General features: G+C 39.0%; 1 protein-coding gene across 1 annotated transcript in view; it reads left to right on the top strand.

Moving 5' to 3' along the window:
* Window positions 1–800: 800 nt before the first annotated feature.
* The window catches only part of SDHAF3 (succinate dehydrogenase complex assembly factor 3), a 35267-nt gene continuing 21654 nt past the window's right edge, over window positions 801–14413 (top strand). The window contains exon 1 of the mRNA XM_054191774.1: window positions 801–1009. Within this exon, the coding sequence (XP_054047749.1) occupies window positions 848–1009 (162 nt within the window). The 5' untranslated portion in view covers window positions 801–847. The remainder of the gene's footprint in view (window positions 1010–14413) is intronic.

The following is a 14413-nucleotide window of genomic DNA, read 5'->3' as shown; positions in this document are numbered from 1 at the left end:
GTAACAAGGTGGTGGCACAAAGTCCCAAGGAGCCCCACGTATTTCTTGCTATGTCTTCTCTCATTTCTCACCCATGCTTAAAAATGCAGATAAATCAAATTTAAGCTTATGAAGCTTGGGTTTAATGGACTAATTAATTTGCACCACATTCTATCCAGGTATAAAGTCATAGAATCATAGAATGGTTTGAGCTGGAAGGGACCTTAAAGATCATCTGGTTCTAACCCCCTGCCATGGGCAGAGACACCTCCCACTAGACCAGGCTGCTCAAAGCCCCATCCAGCCTGGCCTTGAACACTCCCAGGGATGGGGCATCCACAGCTTCTCTGGGCAACCTGCTCCAGTGCCTCACCACCCTCATAGTGAAAAATTTCTTCCTGATATCTAATCTAAATCTACCCTCTTCCAGTTTGAAGCCACTACCCCTTGCCTTATCACTACATGTCCTTGTAAAAAGGACGTGTCCCTCTTCAGCTTTCCTGTAGGCCCCCTTCAGATACTGGAAGGGGCTATAAAGTCTCCCCGGCACCTTCTCTTCTCCAGGCTGAACAACCCCAACTCTCTCAGCCTGTCCCCACAGGAGAGGTGCTCCAGCCCTCTAATCATTTTTGTGGCCTCCTCTGGACCCGCTCCAACAGGGCCATGTCCTTCTTGTGCTGAGGCCTCCAAAGCTGGACACAGTGCACAGCTCTTTCTTCTCACGGTGAGAACAGAAATGAAAAATTAACTGATTTTAGATTTTTAAGGTGCTGCGGCCCGCCCCGGGCCCTGCCCGCAGCTCGGCCCCCTCGCCCCGCCCCCGGCGCTGCCGCCTCAGGCCTCCGCCGGGCCCCGCTCGGCAGCCGCCATGCTGGGCGGTGCGCGGGGCCTGTACCGGCGGATCCTGCTGCTGCACCGGGCGCTGCCGCCCGCCCTGCGGGCGCTGGGGGACCGCTACGTGAAGGAGGAGTTCAGGAAGCACAAGGCCGCCGGCCCCGCCGAGGCCCAGCGCTTCCTGCGGGAATGGGAGGCAAGTGACGGGGCGGGGGGGGCGCCTCCCGAGCCGCGGGGGCGGCGGGCCCGGCGGGGGGTGGCGGGCCCGGCCCTCGCTGCCGGTGGCCGCCGCCTGCCTCCTCCCCCGGCCGGCGGTGGCCCAGGAGGCCACCTCGGGAAGGGGGGCTCGGCCTCTGCGGCCGTAGCCTCGCCAGCCCTGCCCTTACCCGTTGTTGAAGGAAATGTGTCATAGAAAGGGAGACAGAACATGCTTGTTGGCCCAGGTGTCGACTGGCTTCCGCTGACCCACGAGTTGTGGCAGAGTTAGGAAATTCCTTGTAATTCTGCGTCTTTGGGCAGCTTATCTTTTTAGGGTTCTTATTTCCTTGCCTCATCTGGATGTGATTATTAACTAGGCACGCACAAGTATATATAACAGAATGGCAACAGTTATACAATTAGCTATATATACATATGTAAAAGTACACACACAAAATTATCTGTATAACTTAAAATAATACATTATATAAATGTGTATATATAGATTTATAACTGCACGCACAGCTAATTGTATTAATTATAATTAGCTACACACATAGGTGTAAATAGCTTCCCTGTGAACTTGTATTTCGTTTCTGAGTGATGTGTTTCCAGAGTGTTTCCTGAGGAGGCGAGTCTCGCGTGGACATCGTGTCCTCTCCCCCTGAGCTCAGTGGCTGGATTCCCCAGGGACAGCAGAGCAGACGGCTCACCAGTCATTAGGATGTAAGAAGTTTCAGGAGCAGCAGAAGGAGGGAGACTCCTGAGGTGATTTCCCCACATGCCTGAATTCCAGCAGGTGCCAGCGTATTAATAGACCCCGAAAATCCACGCGATAGATAAATGTTACAGACATTTCATAGGGGAAAAACTTCAATTAAAGCATTAAAACAACTGCAAGAGACATCTGTAGACAAGCTTCCCATTAGCTTTCATGCTCATTGGACTACTGGTTCGGTATTATTTTTGAATATCAAACCTGTTTTCCTTTCTGTGGAAGAAAATAGTATTCTGCTCTGTCCTGGAAGCTGGTTAGTATAGGCAGCGCCCAGTGCCTTCCCAGGTTGTCAATGGAAGGGTAATGCGGTGAGATCTGACCCATCCCTTCCACCCAGTGTAGCTGAGATCTTGGGGGTAAAACAGCTCCATTACCCTTGCGCCAGAGCATCAGGAACCAGCAGGGAGAACACTGCCTGGTATTCCCTTCTGAGGAAAGGAATAAGTGTATTTTAATTGCCTCTTGCCAACTAATAGATCCTGAAGTCGGGAAAATTTGTATCTACCTCTCAAATGCCTCATGCTATTGTAATTCTCAATTGCCGTTTACTTGATATTGCCAAAATGTTTCCACATCGCTGCTTCCAATTTTAACATGAGCTAAAAAGACAAGTTACAGGTTGCTATTTTCAGTGCTAAAATCTTCCTTAAAATAGTTTTAGAAAAGGAAGAAGATATTTACATTGAAATATTTTTAGCCATTTCTGTGAAGCAAACAAATAGTGAAAATGTTTCTCATTTTTAAAATGTTTTAAAAGTAGATTATAGCGAAAACTGGGAAAAAAATTAGACTACAAGGAACAGAAGTTGAATTTTGAAACCTGACATTTAGTGCCATTAGCTATGATATGTTCAAGGAAAGGAAACTAATTTAATAACTGTTTTGAGTGTGTGCATATAAAGAACCTTGCAAATATGTCTGTCTTCTAACTAGATGCTGGGAGGTATTAGCACATAGTTAATATGTCTCTTTTCATCTTTAATTTTTGTTTTGTTCTGGGATTTTTTTTCTCCTCCAAATAGTAATCTGTTTCAAGGGTGGAATTTAAATCCGACTTTTGCATTTTTGGTTTGTGGGACTCACTCTGCATCTTACGCTCTGCTGTGGTTCCCAGCCCCTTGACGGCTTGAACTAGGTAACTGAGGAAGGTGGACTGTAGATGACTTGCACTAGGTAACAGAGAAAGATGCTCCAATTCATGTTGGAGTCCTCTTTGCACCTTCCTGGGCAGCAGGGCACTCTTCTAATCAGAAATAGGCTGGAGGCTCTAGAATGGTTCTTGCAGAACACAGCATACACCAGTTCTTGAAGGGCGTATGAATCGCACAGTTAGGAATGCACGAAGCTGGGGTATGCTGCCTTACATACGTGAACCATAACTGTACTTCTAGCCTCTATATCTATTTTTATAAAAAAAACCCCTCCAAACCAAACAAAAAAAAACCCCAAAGAAATCACTACAACATTAATACAAAATGATGTTTATATTCCCTGTTAAGTTTTAGCCATTTTGTAGGGAAAAATGCAAAGTTACAGCTCTGTTAATAGTATTTCGGCATGTTGCACATGCCAGCCGGTTTTCTTCCCGATTTGCTTGTTCATTAAGGTATGTGTGTACCTTACTGTATGCACTTCAGTGTTGTCAATATTCAACTTATATCTGCAAAAGTTCTTTCCTCATCTCTTGCATTTCATGCAGGGTGTTTGGTATAGAATGGCATGATGTCTCATATTACAGAAAAATATTATTCATTATTTTATATTAAAATAGTGTATCTTAGTGTTTATTCACCAGAGGGTAAAGATTATGGTTATGATGATTGCATCAATGTTTCTTGACTTTGAATAAGGACTTCACTATGAAGTGTAATCTTAATAAGCCACCCTGCATGCTTTTTGAATGAAAATTTGCAAGGATGACTTATTTTAATATGAGACTGCTTGACTTTTGTTAAAACTCTTCAGGCTTTTTTAGGATATTCAAACCTTCTGTGTGTGCTTGAATATACTAGTTCATAGTCTGCGTTTGTGGTATGCTTTCTTATCCTCCAGCTTGCTTCGTATTTGCTAATTGTTTAGTTAACAGGCTTGGCATTTTAACTGCATTATAGTTTTTTCTTTTTTTCCCCTTGGTATTTAAATCATGCTGATTCAAGGGAACTGGGCACATTGACTGTTTATCAAGGAGAATAAGCTGAGCAAATTCCCTTTATTTCTTCAGAAACATGGGGAAAAACCTGTAGGATTTTACTGTTAAAAGCTTTAAAAAGAACTGTTACAGGAGTCTTAATTTTACAGGGCATTCAAGCAACTGTAGCTTCTAACATTGCCCCTTGTTTGCCACGTACAGGAATTGAGCAGTTTTGTGTTAGAACCCAGCTGTGTAGATGGCTGATGTCATTTTTATGGGAACTCTGAACTGACCTGTTTGCGTTTACAAAATAGGAAAACTATCCTTTGAATATTCTTGGAAGAGTTCATAAGTGAATGAGACTGATAGAAATAGTCAGCAAGCACATATACTTCTATATAAAAGTAGAACAAAGTAAATTTTGCGTTTTTCCTATCATTGGTGTTGGATCGATGGTTTGAGCCTTGAAACCCTCTGGAAAGTATTAGAGGGCGATAGAAAGAAAGCAAGTTTTGTTGTTCAGGAATTAGGGTTATTCAGGTAGATTCAAATTAAGTATATAAATTATTAATATGTGTTCCTTTCTATTTTCTAAATGTTTAATATTGTAATTGAAATAATTGGTACTTATTTACAGGAGATGGCTGATATAATTAGATTGATAGTGATTATTACCTTGGAATGCTATCAAATTAATGTTGAAGGATACAAGTGAATTAGTTCAAGAATCTTCTAAATCATATGGTAGCTGATGAGAATGCCTACTTAAGAATAGGTAATATTAAGATAATATCGATTACTTTATTCCAGGTTACAAGTGATATAATGCAGAATATTCAGCTAAGTAATTTCAGTAATCATTTGGTTTACATCATTTAAGTTAATTCTTCTTTTAATTTTGAAAATGATCATTTTGTACTTAGTTTGTTTAAAAAGCCTGACCCTGTAGATGGGAAGGTCTGGACTATCTTGAGATGAGCAGAATTACATGACATTTTCTCACATCGAATAGATTGAATAAATTGCCTTTGAAATGCTTTGGCCGCTCTTGACTCTGCAAGCCTTTTTATAAGCTTTCAAATGAACTGACCTGGGAGCTGGTATCAGCTATTGTATGCTCAGAAGAGAGGTGACACTTTTTTAATTCCTCTTAACAAGTCTAGGCATTATATTGGTAAAATTAAGGCAGAGCTGTATCTCTCTGTCTGGGGAACCTCGTCACGTAGGCTCTCAAGAATGGCTAATTTTTTGAATCAGTATGATATTTGATGTGATACAAATAATTGTCATTCATCAAACTTGTTTTCAATTGCCCGTGTCACTTGCAGTGTTTAGTTTGCTGGGATGATTGTGGGATGGTCTCATGATATTTCCCAGGACATAGTTGTCCTGATATATCTTTTTCTGCTCGTGAGTGGATACGCTTACAGATTTTTTTGACTTCTTAATTCTTTGGGCTAGTGTGATCTTCCTTCCCCTTCTTGATTTATTTTTAAGCTTCTGGCACTCAACGTTGAGGTGTTGAAAGGCGAATTTGAAGAGCAAATAACTAAAGAAAGTTGGATGGGTGGAAGAGGAAGCTGTAGCCAGTGCTGGAGTTGGACTGGGACAGGAATGGGACGTGTGGGTTGCCCTTTGTACTGTCTTACAGCAAATGTATAGGTTGCGTAAGTCTAAAACTGCTACTGACTTTCTGTATTCTGCTCTCAGTTTCAGTGAAGTGCATTATATAAGTGATCTCTTCTTTGCCTGACAAAGAAATAGATTTTTTTTTTTTTGAAGTGAAATACGACTTTAAGGTTTTTGCCATTTTATGACTTTAATAAAAGTTGTGAAATAGGATTTAAGAGTAGTATTTCATTGTAACATTACCGGATACATTGGAATTTGCTTTTAGTGATTTTTATGGCTATCTGGATGAAAACCTTCTTATTAAGAGCAAATTCCTACTGAGACTTACGTATTTAGCCCCCACTTAGGGTGTTCACTGGGTATTAATTTGTAAGAACTAAATTGGAGGCAATTTCCTCTATTTTCTTCGATATTTCTCAAAAGGCAGGAAAGAATTTCTCACTTTCCTGAGAGCTGTGGAGTTGTGGCTCATAAATTGAAGAGCATGTGGGATTCAGGTATGACTAGCCGCAGGAAATCAGCCTTCTGCTCTGACCTGGCGTTCATGGTGGCCTGCTTTGCTATAAGATTTGAAGTCTATCTGTATAAGATGGCAATTTTGCCTTGGTGCGCCCATGATTTGGTGAGTTTCCTGAACCAGCATTCATATGCAATTGTCCCTTTGATGAAAAAAATAAAGGCAAAGGTTGACCACATGGATCCCTATAGCAAATTTTCACGGTAATAAGATCGTTTTCATATTATGGCATCACTTCTGCCCTTTCAGTGCTCCTTCAAATTTGGGTTTAGAAGGAGGAACTTCTTTTCCATGGAGAATCCAGGTGGTCTGGGAGCTTCCTGATGCAGAGAGACTTGGGGTAACCTGGTGGATACCTGCTGGCTTGTGTGTGGCGCACGACCACGACGGGAAGAGGCATTTGGTACTTCTCATCCGGAAATCAGTGTCATTCTCTTCCAGATTCATCTGCTCACTGCTTAGGCCAGTGATTTGTTGGTGTTTGGTGTTTTTTTTTTTTTTTTTTTTCTGTGTACATACTGGTGTGGGATAGCATTTGATTAACTTATTTTGTTTAATTTTGTTATGTGTAAATAGACTGCATTTTTTTTTTCTGTTTCAACAATGGTATGGTCTGGGGTTGATGGAAGTAGGACTTAAAAGTCAAATGTGAGATTTTGCTTTAGACCTTTACCGTATTCTCCAAATTCAAAATTTCATAAGCTGTGGCATCATTACTGTCAATGCTTCTGTCATGTTACTATGCCAATTATCTCTATATTATCATATCAGTGATTGCATGTAGCTAGTCAGATGGCTGTCCTGTTAACTGTGCCTGTCTGCTAGTTGAGGTTTTTATTTACAACTGTTTTAACACAGCAGGAAATAAAACCTGAGTCACTGGGGTCACATCAGGCAGTAACGTCAGTCACTTGCATGTGCCAGTCACCTTGGGTTTATAATACGTCACATGATAAATTCCATTAAAGTGATGTAACTTTGTATAAATACATGGTGTGCAAATAGGTTTATAAATTTCAGACTATTTGATTGTTGCATGTATTTGTAAAGTATATAACATGCCTTTGATATTTAAAGTGTGCCATTAATTAAATCCCAACTGAAGTTTGTTGGTAGAGTACAGCAATTTTTATTAGTTATAACTTAGATTGAGAAGTTTAAATCGTTGTAGAAATGGGGTAAATCTCTAATAAACATAACAGTTTATTCCTTGCATTGAGTAGCACTGACTTGGGAAATGAGCAGGTGTCCTGGTGTGAGGTAAAACAGGGCCAGTATTTATGTTGATGCTCTCACATTCAAAGGCACCATAGAAGTTTTGTGCATTCCTGCTCATGGATGCTTTTCTAATGAGTACAAGTTTGAGACTGCCAGCGTGTGATTAGATCTCTAAATAAGAAAATGGGAATGGTCAGACACCGTAGAAGCAGAACGAGCAATGGAGCATTTACAGAATTGTGTTTAAAAGGTAATTCAGGTTTCCATCTAGTGGTGGTATAAAATTTTGTCCAAGCCATATGAGACACAGCATATGCATAGCTATGCTAGCTAACATACTGTACTACTTATATATGTGCGTGAAACTTAGGAAATCAAAAGCCTTTACTATGTATAAATTATATACACAATAGTACATAATTCTCAGGGCCTTCAGATTTTTTCAAGTTAGAGCTGTAATGATCAGGAATCTGTTATTTTGGTGGTGTGCATCCAGATTCCCGAGGACTCTTTGAATCTAACAGTTTATTTTATTTGCTGCAGTTTAGCCTGATTCAGCTTTTTCAGTGTTCCTTGACAGCCATTTCAAAGAATTTAGCTCGGTACAGGTTACAGAAAGAGAAATGATGTCTTAAAAAGTTGTCTTGAAGTTGTATGTGTGCAAGTATGAGTCTTGTTAGATTTCTTGTTTCTTCCTAGAATTAAAAAAAAAAAAAAAAAAAAAAAAGAGGAGATGAGTATTCCGATTGCTTTGCCCCCATCTTGATGTTCCAGCACTGTCTATTTTTATTATTTAAATTATTTTATAGTGGAATTTGGAGAACCGTACCAGGTTTGGTTGTCAGATGAAGATAATATTGAGGTAACTGATCCACAAATCTTTTGAACTGTGTCATATTTTAAGACAACGTAGTAGGGCAAACAGACAAACTGAGTACAAATTGGAACTGAGAATTTATAAGGATTTCTGCTTATTTGTATTTTATTGACACCTTCCTTCTAGCATTTGTTTGGTACTTGTGTGAATATTGTCAGCTTGTAGTGTTTTGTAAGCGTGGTAGATTTTACTATGTCTTCAATGCATTTCCACTATCAACACTATAAACACCGCCAACTTTCCACAAGTGCTGTCAAGTACCATATTTTGTAATTACTGCAATAATATTATGAGTGCTGTAATTGTGCATACTGTATAGATGTGCTTTTCTGTCCTGTGTAGACACAAAATTGATATTTTCTGCAAGTTAAAATGGAATCTGGAGCACATCTGGATAATTGTTTCAGAATTGTTTTTTTTTTTTTCTTTTTTAAGCTTAATGTGAGGTGTCTGCACAAGTGGCATTATAGAAATTGGAGGATTTTTAAAGCCCCAGATGTGTGTATCACATCTGAATATAGACCTGTAGTTAGGAGACACTGATGTATTTGGACCGATTAAGAGATGAAGGCTTTTTTATACAGTTCACTAACGTTAAAGTCAGTTAATCAAATATGGTTTTTTGCAAGAAGCTGAACCTCAGATTTCGACTTGATAATCTCTTATGTAGTGGCATCTCTATCAATCTTTATGTTGTTTTAGCTGTCTTTCATAATGCCAAGTGCTTTGGCTGTTTTAACGCTGAAGCTGACTGTATCTACAGCCATACATCTTCTAATTGTTTTCCTGCCGTTTATGCAGCTCACTCCTGGGAATACACTGAGCAGAAAATTTCTGCTGAAATATTTTTATTTCTGTGTCTTGAAACTGCTAATTTCAAACTGTGTTTTTTGAAGGATGTGATTTGGAAAACTTCGTTAATCATAGTGTCTGATAAAGTGTTTGAATTTATAGGTTTTTAAAGGTCACTTCCAGAAGTAACGTTGATGAGATGTTTTTAATGAAATGTTCATTATATTAGAAGCGAGTTAGAAGTGTTATTAGAAATAGTTACCGAGTGTTGGTTTTTAAGCTTAATGATACGTGGGGAGTTTGAGTCCTGTTAATATTCTCCTTTGTTGTTGTTGCAGGAGTATTAGTGGGAGACAGAGCAGACTGAGATGAGAGAGAGCAGGATGAGCTTTTTTTCCCCTGCAGTAACTACCTAAATCTGTAGAATATCTTCTAAACTGATCTTGCACCCATCTTTCATGAGTGGTAGCAACTGATCCTTAAAACATAGATGCCCATTCCCTTGCTCTGCAGAAATTCCTGAATGATATAAAATTGATGCACTAGTTCTATGCTGTTTATGCTATTTTTTTCTTCTTCCTGAACTATTCTATTCCATAATTTAGAGGAAATGAACAGATGATTAGGTCACTGCAACATTTTTTTTTCTTCCTTTTTTTTTTTTCTTCTTTTTCTAAATCTGAATCAGAAGCAGCCTGGTGGAAGGGTGAGAACTTTAGACACGTCCCCATCACCATTGCTTCTTTGGAGATGTCATGACTGAATGCATTGAATTGTGTTGGTGGTGTTAATATCTGCATAGAATGAACCAGAGAAATTGTTTATTTTCTGTAGGCCACCAAATACCATTTAGTTCCTAACCAGTTTCTTGCTTTTTACGATCACAGCGGAAGGCGCATAGTCTGTGCAATTGAATTGAGTTTGTATGTTGTTTGATGTGTAATATTATCAGCTCTGCAATCTGTACTGAGGGAAGAATTTCTGTTACATGAGCAGCCTTTCAAACTTCATCACCTTCTATGTGAAGTCTGTAATGCCCTCATGCGTAGTCCGATAGTGGATTTTTGACTGAAAATATCCTTCATAAGACTGCAGTTTTTGAAGTGTACACATGATGGCAGCAAATGCTTAAATTGAGAGGGCTTCCTTCTAGACTAGAACCAAGTAGGATATTGACTTTTATATAAATAAGAATTTTCAGATTCTGTTCTTTTTAAATTATTTATTAAAACACATAGATTTATTAATGTACTGCTGCAGATTTTAAGAAAGCGTTTTTAATTCAAAAACTTTACTGTGGTTTCCATCTGGTTTAGCCATAATGATTTCTTGATGTGCTTTCTGGTTTTGATTTGCATTGGGGTAGTTTGCTAACTCAGCAGCAAAACCCAGTAGGTACCCCAGTAGTTTGCAGGGAAAAGGGCACCTGTGACATTCTGTTATCCTTTTAGGTGTTTCGCTGGCACTTCACATTCCCCAGTTGTGCTGAAGTTTGCTTTTCTAAAGCCCGTTATTTCTTTTTTCTATTTGAGAAATATTTCTGATCTCTCTGCAAAAGGATCTCATACATTCCTCTTTCGCTCTTCCATTTTTAGAGTGGTGATCTCTCCTTTTGTGATGATTTTTACTCAAATCGCTTTTCACAATTGGATTTGTAGCTGAATCAAACCTGTGATGGAGAACCAGTCTAAGATAAATACCCTGCACTAGCCTTCACAATATTAAAAAAAAAAATTAAAGAAAAAATCCTAATGACATTCTAGGAACTTCATCAGCATATGACTATACTTTTTCCAACAGACATTGACATGGTAAAAGTTCCTTTTTTCTTGCAGTTGGCAAGGTCTGGGAGTTCTTCAGAGTGTTTTTTCCCATTGTCTTGTGATTAAATGGTCCAACAGGATAGTTTTACTTCTTTTGTTCCTCTTCAAGCTTTTCTCTGGCACTTTTAGTAACTTACTGTCTTCTTTCTGTGCTCCCTAATAGATACGTATTCTTGAAATACCATGTAGTATTTTGTTCTTTATTTTTCCTCATTGCAGTCTTTCTTTACAAGTTCATGTCTTGTAATCTACATCAGTAAAATAAACTTTCCAGCAAGCATTCTTGGCGCCGTGAAAGACCCATCATACCTCTGTCGGTGAACGTACCTAGGCTACATCCTGGACTCAGCACAGAGATGAGAATCACATGCACAGCAGCTGCATGGCTTCCACCTGTAGGCATCTAGTGTTGTGGGGCTGAAGAGAGTTCAGACGTGCTGTGACCAGATCCCCAGTGGAGTGACAAGGACACCAGCGCTCAGTTGGAGACTAAGTCTGTGAGCATGGCTTGTGTTTACCAACAGCAGACTCCCTTAATTTCTAAGTCTGACAATTGAACGATTGTTGATGTTTCAGATAGATACCATTGGATAATGGTAGTTGGATAACCAGCCAGTTCTTTGCAGATCTGATGTCAGATGTCATACTTCAGTGACATAAAAGCGCACCTTTGCTACTGTGGTATCAGGGGAGATGCCCAATATGCATATTTTGTTCACCAAAATAAAAGCTTTATTGTTAATAATGCCATATTTTAGATACTGTTGCAAAGTACATTGGTATTGCATAGTGTTTTTGAGAGTAGGAAGTTTTCTTTAAAAAGGAAAATATAATATAATAAAAACATATTTATTCTTACTTTCATTCCTGGAAATGGCTGAAACATTTAAAATGAATCTCTTTTTTTCTCTCCCTTCCAAAATGAATATGGCATATGTCAGTCATCACCATGATATTTTAGGCCAAAAAGCTATAGTCTGACAGTTATGGGAACTGTGTCTTAAAAGAATAGCATCAGGTGGAAACTGTAGATCAGCTTTAGGCTGTGGTACAAGCAGGTTGCTCTAAAATTAAGGATATTCTGATTCATGTTGAAGTGGCTTGACTTGTTCTGTGTATGTACTTCATTTACAGTAGTTTAAATTTGGTTTCATGCTTAGAATTAATTTTAAGGTATACAGCAAGTCGGAATATTCAGTTGTTTTCTGGGGCTCTTGAATTTTTAAATTCAGTTGATTGTTCGCAGTGAAGCATGCTAGCGAGCTTTTTAACATCTGTTACAGTGAGTCATTGTAAGAATTTATTTAAGAGATCCATAATGTGAAGAGTTTTAATTAGATAGCAAACATGTATTATGTCCTTAGTGTTTTACAAAGATGAGATCTTGTATAACTGATGGTTTTGTTCACTAGTTCTGCTGCTGTTTGACTAGTGAAAAGAAATTTCATAGGCAGCGCTAGCAGTGTCGTTCTGGTTCACAGGCAATTCAGTACCATCGCTGTAACTTAATGGAGTTACGTTGTTAAGAAAAACATCATGATCCTATCAGTCAAGCCGCAGGTGAAAGTTGCTTTGTGAATAATGTGAACTCTGATTTTTTCTATTTTTTCCTTTATTTTTTAAAAATTTTATTTGTGATTGTGATTTTTGTGGAGTGCCTGCCTGCCAGCAGGTGCCACTCCTCAGCAGCAGACTAGTTTCCCAAACTTGACCAGATAGAGGAAAACAGTTGTGGTAGACCTTTGTTTTTAGAAACATTAGTGACAGTTTGCCTGGGATTGTCTTTGTTTTCTTTGATAAGAACAACCTGTGCTATAAACAATTAAATATTTATTTTTTACGATGGAGTTGTTTGAAGTTTTGTTTCCTGCTGATGCATTAAACCTCAGGGCTGGAAAACCAGCAGTATGTAGAGTAAGGTGCCTTTGTTCTTCAAAATGTTGTGTAGAGCAGTATTTTAGTTGAATAGAGGATGACCCAGAAATCTTTCAGGACTCAGGAAGCTTCATTATGGAAGGATTTTGGGTGGTGGAAGGGTGTCTGTATCAGGGTTGCTGAAAAACTATAATGAGGAGGATGACTTAGAAGCTCAAGTCTCAATGACTTGCACTAGGACAAGTCGTTATAAAACCCTTAGGCATATTGAAAAGCAGCTGGCCAAGTTGTAAGTGCATCTGCCAAGGAAGAACTAAGAAGCCATGCAATGAAAATAGACAAGGGAATCCTGTGCAAGAATATTCTGTTGTTTTGCTTTTCTAAATTTTGGAAAGACATTGTCCTGTGATTAGATGTCCTGGGCCATGAATAATGGCATATTGCTGTCTCCAAACTTTAAAAAAGATGAACACACTATCTTTTTAACAGCTGATGTTTTGGATGTGGATGAGGCCTGTCTTGGCCTCTGCAGACATCTGCAGTGGAAGACTATTTTGGTAATTGGTAAATACGGTTGGACCAGCAGACCCTGGACTCAGGTGATGGATGCCGTCTTTCCAAACCCAACGCCTTCCATATGTATGGATCCATTCTGCCAGTATTGGAAGGCTTCCTGGGATGGCTAACGAGTTGTTGATATTTTTTTTTTTACACGTGTTCACCTGTGTGTCTTGTTCTAAAGGGTTTAGTTTTGTGTTCCTGGTGGGAGAAGATCTATTAGCAAGCAATCTCTCTCTCTATGTATACATATGTTTCTCCCCCCTTACCCCTTAAAAATAACGGGGATCACTTTCTTGTTGCTGGTGGGAAACCTGTGGTGATATGGGGATGCCATTTGAACCCTGGAGAATTAACTGTGAAAAAAGTCGTCTGTGCCAGTATCATTGCATTCCTCCATGTTTCCTGGGAAAGAGCTCCTTTAAATTCTATTTTGGGTTCTATAGTTTGGGTTTTGCTAGAAAGGCAGCCCAAGACCTTGCAGGATCGGAGCAGACCATGTGTCGATTTAGATACGGCCCTTTCCTGTTTGCCGCTGTCTGGTCCTTGCTGCTGGTTTTACAACCTTGATAGCACTTTATTTTCTGGAAAAGCAGTAATTGTAAGATGAAAACAGTTTGTTTTGCTTATTTTTTATTTGTAAATGTAACACTGTTGCTGAGATGTTTCAAAAATAGTATTTTTTAATGAATTAAAACTAGGATGTTTTAATTGTCATGAGTGAATGTTTTTCCAGTGGTACAGACTCATTCCTGTGGTCATTTATATTCAACTTATTCCGACTGAAAAAATATAAAGGGACGCTTAAAAATGTTTTAGTCCAGTGCAGAATGGCAAGCCAATTAAAATAGAAATTTTGTGTGTGTCTGGCCTCAAAAGATATTTGAGAATTTTTTATTAGTATTTGTTTAATAATTACTTTACCTTTTTTCATAAAGGGTAATATGGAATTATTCAGGGTTCTGGATCTTGCTCTTATATTCATCAGCTCTTCCTAGGAAATCTTGTAGTCTGCATTTCGTGTTATTCATATCACTTTCAGGAAAAAGTTTTTCTGACTTCATTTGACATTACAACAAACTTGCTTCTCCTAAGGACGTTTTCTGAAGCATTGACTAGTATCAACTATCCAGTGTTAACAGGTGTTTCACAAGCTCAATTTCCTAGATGTTAACTACTTCCAACCCTTTAGGATTGTTTT

The sequence above is a fragment of the Rissa tridactyla genome, chromosome 2 (genome assembly GCF_028500815.1).
Source record: "Rissa tridactyla isolate bRisTri1 chromosome 2, bRisTri1.patW.cur.20221130, whole genome shotgun sequence".
Classification (NCBI taxonomy): Eukaryota; Metazoa; Chordata; class Aves; order Charadriiformes; family Laridae; genus Rissa; species Rissa tridactyla.
This window is presented reverse-complemented; position numbering and strand designations above follow the sequence as displayed.